The following is a 9,056-nucleotide window of genomic DNA, read 5'->3' on the forward strand; positions in this document are numbered from 1 at the left end:
ACTTTTGTATCAACATGGACAAGACTGGAGGAGATTATGCTAAGTGAAATAAGTTAAGCAGAGAGAGTCAATGATCATACAGTTTCACTGCTTGTGGAGTATAAGGAATAACACGGAGGACACTGAGAGAAGGAAAGGAGAAGTGAGTTGCGGGAAATCGGAGGGGGAGACAAATCATGAGAGACTGTGGACTCTGAGAAACAAACTGAGGGTTTTGGAGGGGAGAAGGGTGGGTGAGCCTGGTGGTGGGTATTAAGGAGGGCACGTATTGCATGGAGCACTGGGTGTGGTGCAAAAACAATGAATCTTGGAACACCGAAAAAATAAAATAAAAAATTTTTTAAAAGCTAATAAAATTACAAAATCATTGCTTAAAAAAAAATAACAAAACTAAAGAAACTGAGTGATAATAATACACTAATAGTAGGGAACTTTAACACACCACTCACAGCAATGGACCGATCACCTAAGCAGAATTACAGCAAGGAAACAAGGGCTTTGAGTGATGCAATGTACCAGATGGGCTTAACATATATATTCAGAGTATTTCATTCTAAAGCAGAAGAATATACATTCTTCTCAAATGCATATTGAATGTTCTCCAGAAGGGATCACATACTGGGTCACAAATCAGGCCTCAACTGATAAAAAATATTGAGAGCATACCAGGCATATTTTCAAATCACAATGCTATAATGTGAAGTCAACCACAAGAAAAACTTTGGAAGGACTGCAAATACATGGATGTTAAAGAACATCCTACTGAAAAATGAATGGGTTGACCAGGACATTAAAGAAGAATTTTTTTTAAATTCATGGAAACAAATGAAAATGAAAACAAAGAACACTTGAAATGCAGCAAAATTGGTCCTGAAAGGAAAGTCTATACTAATCCAGTCATTCCTCAAGAAGAAGGAAAGGTCTCAAATACACAATCTAACCTTAAACCTAAAGGAGCTGGAGAAAGAACAGCAAATAAAGCCTAAATACAGCAGAAGAAGAGAAGTAATGAGGACTAGAGCAGAAATCAAGAACATAGAAATCAAAAGAACAGTAGAACAGATCAGTGAAACTAGGAACTGGGTTCTTTGAAAGAATTAATAAGATTGATAAACCTGTAGCCAGACTTATCAAAAAGAAAAGAGGAAGGACCCAAATAAATAAAATCATGAATGAAAGAGGAGAGATCACAACCAACAGCAAAGAAATATAATAACAATAAAATACTATGAACAATTATATGCCAACAAATTAGGTAACCTGGAAAAAACAGATAAATTCCAAGAAACATATAAACTACAAAACTGAAACAAGAAGAAATGGAAAACGCTACTGCCCCTCGGAACAATTTGTTACTTAAACTATAGCCCCTGGAGTATTTTACTAGTTGCCAAGCACATTTAGATATAGCCTTAAGAAAAACATACGCTGGCAACAGGTCTTTGGGGAGAAGGACGATATACTACCATGAAGCTGGGCAGCTGGGGATGCCTGGCTCGCTGAGGGTGGAACGCCAACCCTTCACAGAAGCCAGACAGCCGGGAATGCCTGGAAATGCCACAGTTGCTAAAATATGGAAAGAGTACAAATGTCCATTGATAGATGATTGGGTAATGAAGATATAGGATACATATGTGTACACACAAACACACAATAATATTACTCAACCATCCAAAAGAATGAAATCTTGCCATCTGCAATAATGTGGATTGAACTAGAGTATTAGGCTAAATGTAGTAAGGCAGTCAGAAAAAGACAAATATATGATTTCACTCTGTGGACTTTTTATTTAAAATCAATTAATTAACATATAGTGTAGTATTAGTTTCATGTGTAGAGTTTAGTGATTCATCAATCTTATATAATACCCAGTGCTCATTACATCACATGTCCTCCTTAATGTCCATCACCCACTTCCCCATCCCCCAACACTGCCCCTTCCTTCCCTTACAAACCTCTGCTTTGTTTCTTAAGTCATATACGGAATTTAAGAAACAAAATAGAAGAACATATGGAAAGGACATAAAAAAATAAAATAAGATAAAAACAAAGAGATAGGCAAACCATAAGACTCTTAACTCTAGGAAACAAACTGAGGGTTGCTGGAGGGAAGCGGGTGGGGGATGGGGTCACTGGGTGATGGATATTAAGGAGGGCCCTTGATGGAATGAGCCCTGGGTGTTATATGCAACTGATGAATCACTAAAGTCTACCCCTGAAACTAATAATACAGTCAGTATATGCTAACTAAACTGAATTTAAAAACAAAATGTAAAAAAAAAAAAAAAAACCCAAAACTAAAATTAAACAAAAGTCTGACCATACCAATTATTAGTAAATATGTAGAGCAACTGAACTCATATACTGCTGGTGGGGTTGTTTAAAACAGTACTTTGGAAACCATTTTGGACAGCAGTTGGTAGTTTCTTTTTTGTTGTTGTTAAAGATTTTATTTATTTATTTATTTATTTGTCAGAGAGACAGAGAGAGAGAGAGAGCACAAGCAGGCAGAGTGTCAGGCAGAGGCAGAGAGAGAAGCAGTCTCCTCTCTGAGCAAGAAGCCCGATGCAGATCTCAATCCCAGGACCCTGGGATCAGGACATGAGCCTAAGGCAGCAGCTTAACCAACTGAGCCACCCAGGTGTCCCCAGTTGGCAGTTTCTTAAAAATTAAACATATACTTCCCATCTCGCTCTTAGGTATTTACTCAAGATAAATAAAAACCTACATATAGACAGAAGATGGTAGAGCTAAAGCTCCAAAGATCCACCCATCCACCTAAACAACTGTTGAACTGGCAGAATCACCCAAATCAAATGTTCTGGAATTCTGGAGTCCAGTCAAACATTTGCAACATCCAGGAAAGAACGTGATGAAGAGGCTGTAAACATCAATAATTTCATCCTTTCATGACGTATTAGTGGTAGGAGGCAATGGGGAATGCTGGCCTTGTTCCTGGTGCAGCTTTCTGAGCCAGGACAGGCAATAAGGTCTTGCCTTCTGTATATGAGTATTGTGTGGTCTGAGTGCTGATGCTCATTTTGATCACTGAGGGGCCAGCAAATATGCTGGCAGCCACAGTTTTTAACCCCCCACTGGCTGAGGCAGCTTCAGGGAATTGAAAGAGACATTACTCTTTCCCCTCTTTTGGGACTCAGACATCTAAGAAAATCTTTGGCCATTGGCTGACCACAGAGATAACAGAACAGAAATTTTTAATGTCTACATACAACAAAGAATACATACTTTGCAAAAAAAAAAAAAAAAAGAGAGAGAGTGAGAGAGAAAGGAGAGTTTGGAAAAGCCACAGATGGATGGCTCCAACCCTCCACAAACAAGACTTAGCAACAACTGAGGAGTGAGACAATTACATTTTCAGAATTACCATAACACTCAAAATGTCCAATTTTGAATAAAAAAGTGTAAAACAGGGGCGCCTGGGTGGCTCAGTGGGTTAAAGCCTCTGCCTTCGGCTCAGGTCATGATCCCAGGGTCCTGGGATCAAGCCCCACATCAGGCTCTCTGCTCTGCAGGGAGCCTGCTTCCCCCACTCTCTCTCTCTGCCTGCCTCTCTGTCTACTTCTGATCTGTCAAATAAATAAATAAATAAAATCTTTTTTAAAAAATGTAAAACATACAAAGAAACAGGCATATATAGCTGATTTACAGGAAAAGTAAAAGAATTTGGAAGAAAGACCAGGAAGGAAGACCAGATATTAGAATTATTCATCAAAGATGTTAAGTCAACTCTCTTAAATACATACAATGATTTAAAGGAAACCTTGGACAAAGAACTAAAGGAAATCAAGAACACAATGTATGAAAAAAATGAGAAGATCAATAAAGACATAAAGTTTTAAAAATTAACCAAAGAAATTCTCAAGCTGACAAGTACAATAACTACAATAAAAAAATTACTAAGGAGGTTCAACATCAGATTTGAGAACACAGAAGAAAGGATTAGTGAACTTGAAATTATCCAGTATGAAGAAGAGGGGGGAAAAGAATGAATAAAAAAGGAACAGCGTCTGAGGGACATCATCAAACTTACCATCATTCTCATCTTAGAAGTTCTAAAGAGGAAGAGAGATAGAAAGGGGCAGAAAAAATATTTAAAGAAGTAATGTCCCAGAGTTCTCAAATCTGAGGGAACACAGGAATAAGCACATCCAAGAAGATCAATAAATTCCAATGAGGATAAACTCAAAAAGATTTACACCAAGACACATTATAGTCAACTCGTTGAAACCCAAAGACAAAGAAGGAAACTGGAAAGCAATAAAAGAGAACTAACCCTTCCATACAAAAAATCCTCCATAAAATTAAAAGTTGATTTACGTTCAAAAGCCATGAAGGCCAGAAAGCAGTGACATGGCATATTTAAAGTCTTGAAAGAAAAAAATGTTAACTATGAATTCTATATCTGTCAATACTCTCTCTCAAGAATGAAAGAGAAATTAAGACGTTTCAGATACACAAAAGCTGAGGGAGTTAGTTTCTAGTAGACTTGCCATACAAGAGACACTAAAAAGAATTTCTCACTTGTCAAGAACACGGTTTTCTCAAAAAGAAGCTTGTCGGGGAGGGGAAGGCAGGGTACTCAGAAATAAGTGGGAAATTACTACTACCACGTAGCTTCATGATGGTGGGGATTTTGTCCATTTTGTTTACCTTTGTATTCCCAGCATCTAGCACAGTTCCAAGCACACAGTAGGCACTAAAAAAATTTTTCTTAGTGAACAGATGAAAGAATTAAGTTGCATGAAGCTATATAAGCCAGAACACTGAAATTATAGGGCACATATGGTATAATTTGATGGTCAATGGGTAACAAGTATTAACCATCTTCATCTTCTTCCCCCCCCCCCATATTCTTTTTTCTACCTTGCTGTTCTCCTCTCTCACTCTCATTTGTCAAGAATACAGTTTCCAGCATCATTCCAGCATCATTATTAATTGTGGTCCCCTTAACTCATGAAAATAGTCCAGTCTGGACATATATTTCATACCATCCTACCTAAAAGTGGAATTAGGAAAAGAACTCTTTAGGGGATAATACTGTATATCAACTATACTTCAATTAAACATTTTTTTAAATTATTTAGGAAGATTAGCCCAGATGGATTAGAGTGATTTAAAAAAACAAACAAAAAAAAAGAATGGAGGAAGGGAAGTGAGTTGGGAGACAACTTTAGGAATGCAGGATGGGTGACCTTTAAGTGGTCTGCCACTCTCTAGGTGTCTGAAAAGTGTTTGCTGAATGAATGAACAAATGAATGAGAAATGAAAAAACAAATGATAGGGAAGAAAATTATGAAATCCAGCAATTTCCAGGAAAGCATAAACTTGTATTAGACTGGATACAGAGGATGATTGAAAGAAAGAATTCAAGGTTATCGGATCCAGGTCTGAATATCAACAATTGTAATGTCACTAAGAAAGATGAAGATGTAGGAAAACACTTTAGGTGAGAAGAGGAAAAATATGTCAGGAAAGCAAATCTGAGAATAAGACAAGGGACAAAGGGAGTTGTGCAAATATATTAACTCACTGAGGTAGAGGCTTTGGTTAGAAGAGCAGGAAGGGAAAAAGAGAAATGCACAAGGATATGCCATGAGGAAGCCCTTAAGGTGATTCTGGGGAAACTGAGAGGGAAGCAAGACTTACCAAAAGATCAGGGAGGGCCAGTCTGAGGAGTCGTTGGTCAAAAGGAAACCTAATGATTTGTCCTCTGCCTGATTGAATGGGAAATTCCCTCAGAAAGCCTGGAAGAATTCCCAGGCACTAGGAAAGAAGGAGAACTCTTGGCTGGAGAAGTAAAAGGAGGTATGAGATCACAAGGCCAGCAGGACACTAGGGATATCCAAGCAACTGTGAATACAGGCATAATCTCAGAGACAACTGGCAAATGGAAGAGAACAAATGAGACCCAACAGATCTCTGACCTACAAATCGCTGAGACTGATGGGTGAGTGTTCTGATCTTAGGACCACCATTCCCTTCAGGTGTGAGAAACTCCCAAAGGGCACAGTCCTATTCCCAGAAAGAGAGAGAAAGAGGTTTTACCTTGGAGGTTGTATTCCTTTAACTCACCAGCATCACCTATTCTGGTTTCTTTTTTTTAAGATTTTTTTTCAAGGGCCGGATCCCAGGACCCTGAGATCATGACCTGAGCCGAAGGCAGAGGCTTTAACCCACTGAGCCACCCAGGCGCCCCTACCTATTCCAGTTTCTGATAGCAGTAGTCACACGGTCCTTGGTTACTGATAAGGTGCAACAGAGTGACGAGTAAGAGGGAATACCTGAAAAATTCCAGAAAGAGAGATGAATGAAATACAAAAATTGAAAGAAAAAAATAAAAAGAACTGGAGGAAAATATCTGGGGACTACTTGATTTCAGGAAGCAAAAAGCCTATGCCTTAAGCATAAAGCAAAGTCTGACATCATAACAAAAGCAGATAGACTTGACCACACAGAAATTTCTGTACTTAAAAAAAAAAGAAAACACACACACATACACACCGTAACAAATCTGTACTATAAACTAGGGTTGCCTTCTACTAGAACGGGGTATATGTCTGTGTCATTCCTCCTCACAAGTACATGTGAGGGCCATGGTATTCATGGGTGGAATTCCACAAAGTACCTAGCACAAAGAGGGTTCAGTAAATGTTGTATGATTTGAAACATTAAACAAGTTCAAGATTCTAATTCTATTTGGGTGTACAGATGATAAGAACTGCACCCTTCACACATGACCACCACCATCCCTTCTCCACTTGTTCATCCTTTTGTCCTGCATATTATCTGAAGACCATGACAGTATATATACAATCTTGACAATGTTGTCTCAATAGCGCTACCCAGGGGCTATTCTAGATATTCCAGTCAATTCTAGATTGACTTAATCTAACTCAGAGATTCTCAGAATGTCAGGGTTGGAAGGAATCACCCAGATGTCCCAGTGTCTTCTATCAAAATGTAGTGATGGGGAAACAACCTTAGAAGAAAGAGGCAACTCAAATTCAAGTCTCCTGTCACCCAAATTTGAGTTCAACTATATCACCTTTCCTCCCACCCCCAAACTGTACTCCTCAAGGTCCAGAGGGCTCACTCCCACTTCTCAGGTTCTCTCATCCTCAATAAAAAGCCATTCAGAAATGCTCCCATGGTCCTTCCTCTAGTCAGCAGGATTCCTGTCCCCTGATAACTAATTTCACAGTATAGGTCTCACCTGGCCAGCACAGCCTCACTCCAAAGAATCTGCCCAGCACAAATCTTGCCTGATCTCTTCCTTGGTTTTGATGAGGATGTTCCTAAGGGAGTGTGCTATCACTGTAAACAGAAGAGAGAAGATTGCGTTCTCTGAGAGCTCAACTCCAAGCAGACACTCAGGGTGGTGTCCCTTCCCTGGGTAACTTCCTTTCCTATAGAACTATGAAAAGCAAGGATGATCATTCCCATTCTGAAGATGAGGAAATGCAGCTCCCAGAGACTGAATGACATGCCAAAGTTCGAATGGCTGGTAAGAGACAAATCTTGTGTCTGAAGGTAACCTTCATTCCATCCAACGACAGCTGCTCCTTTTCACCTGTTGTTTGATATCAAATTCTCCATATCCTTCTCTAACTGCAAAATGCATTCCAACTGCAATCCTGCTTTCCAGCCAAAGTTTGCAGCAAGGAGATGAGAAGGAAACTTTGTTGAGTCAAGTGTCTTTAGAGAGGAAAAACTAAGTCTTTAAAGGGAGGGTTTTAAAAAGGTGAATGTTTTCTTGTTTCTTTGCTTATTTTTAATGATTACCTGTTTCTTAGGATTACTAGCCCTCAAAATCTGTTTTGTGTTTTCACCCTCTCCAGATTTTCAGACTCGGCTTCTAGCCCTTCAAGCTTGTTCCATTTCTTCCCTACAGAAGACACGTTTGCTTTGTACATACTGTCACCCCCAGGACCGCTGCAGTCAGTGGTAGGTGCTCAGTAAGTACTGAATGAATGAAAGAGTAATCTCCTGCAAAACTCGGTTGCTCACTGGGAACACAACGGGGACTGGACTGGTGATCCGATTCAAGCTGGGGTTGAGTCCTTGGAGCCTGGCTGGGCGCTAGACCGCTATTACCAGGGCGGCCTGCTGGCTAGGGGCGGGGACGGCAAAATTCTATAACCACTGTCAGCCCTATCAGAGAGAGCTGCTACGACCCCAGACTAGAGACAGCGCCCAACGAGGGCCCCCGACTACCCCTAGAGAGACCTCCCCCCCCCCCCCCGTCGCCGTGGCGGCTGCGCAGAAGGAGGCTTCTGTCCCGGCAAGTGTCACCAACCCTCTCCCAAAACACAGACCGAACCCCGACGCCAGGCTGCCCCATACCCTTCATCCAAAGGTCCTGACTCACTCCTCGGAACACAGCGGAGACGGAACTGTGTCACTGACTCCCCACTCTCAACTTTACCCTCGGGCCCTTCTAGGCCTCTGGAGGTTTCGGAATCTCTGTGCCCTGGAGGTTGAAGCATCCCACCCCTCAGGAGTCGGCCAGCTTCGCGGGATCCCTGGCCCCGCCTCCCGCATAGTTTCTGCCCTGTCGTTGGCTGCGAGGATGAAAGGGTCAGAGAGTTCAGCCAATTGACTCTAGAGGGCTCTAGGGGTGGAACCTGGGGAGGAGACCCGGTTAGGCCGGTCAGAAGAAGCCATCAGCTCGTCGGCCAACTCCCTCTCTCCAATTGGGGAGGCTTCCTGAAGTCACATTCCTTGCTCCAGGAAAGTCTTCTTTCCTTCCATATATAACGCGCCTTTCAGCCGCAAAGCCAGAATCAGTTCCTATTTACCGGTAGCATATAAAGACGGCACTATGGGGTGCCTGGTACGTCACTGTTTTAGACACTGCTGATGAGGTATCGAAGAAAATGAACTCGCTGCCTCGTAAGGCATACTTTCAGGTCAGGGGATGCAATGATAAATAAATACATCTGGGGAAAGAGTTTTCCTAACAGAGGGAACATCAGGAGCACAGTCCTTGAATCAGGAGGGAGATGGAGGGCACATTTCAGATTTTATAGACCATA

General features: G+C 41.1%; 1 protein-coding gene across 8 annotated transcripts in view; it reads right to left on the reverse strand.

Moving 5' to 3' along the window:
* The window catches only part of LOC131824343 (cytosolic 10-formyltetrahydrofolate dehydrogenase-like), a 96,092-nt gene extending 87,546 nt beyond the window's left edge, over positions 1-8,546 (reverse strand). For 6 of the 8 annotated variants that reach the window (XM_059162012.1, XM_059162009.1, XM_059162010.1 and 3 more), the window contains exon 1: positions 8,365-8,546. In XM_059162012.1, coding sequence (XP_059017995.1) covers positions 8,365-8,507 — 143 coding nt within the window. In that variant the 5' untranslated portion in view covers positions 8,508-8,546. Of the gene's footprint in view, positions 1-7,234; positions 7,336-8,364 lie in introns of all 8 variants that reach the window. The other 2 variants (XR_009350836.1, XR_009350835.1) reach the window with 2 other exon arrangements.
* Between the last annotated feature and the right edge of the window lie 510 nt (positions 8,547-9,056).

The sequence above is a fragment of the Mustela lutreola genome, chromosome 2 (assembly GCF_030435805.1).
Source record: "Mustela lutreola isolate mMusLut2 chromosome 2, mMusLut2.pri, whole genome shotgun sequence".
NCBI lineage: Eukaryota > Metazoa > Chordata > Mammalia > Carnivora > Mustelidae > Mustela > Mustela lutreola.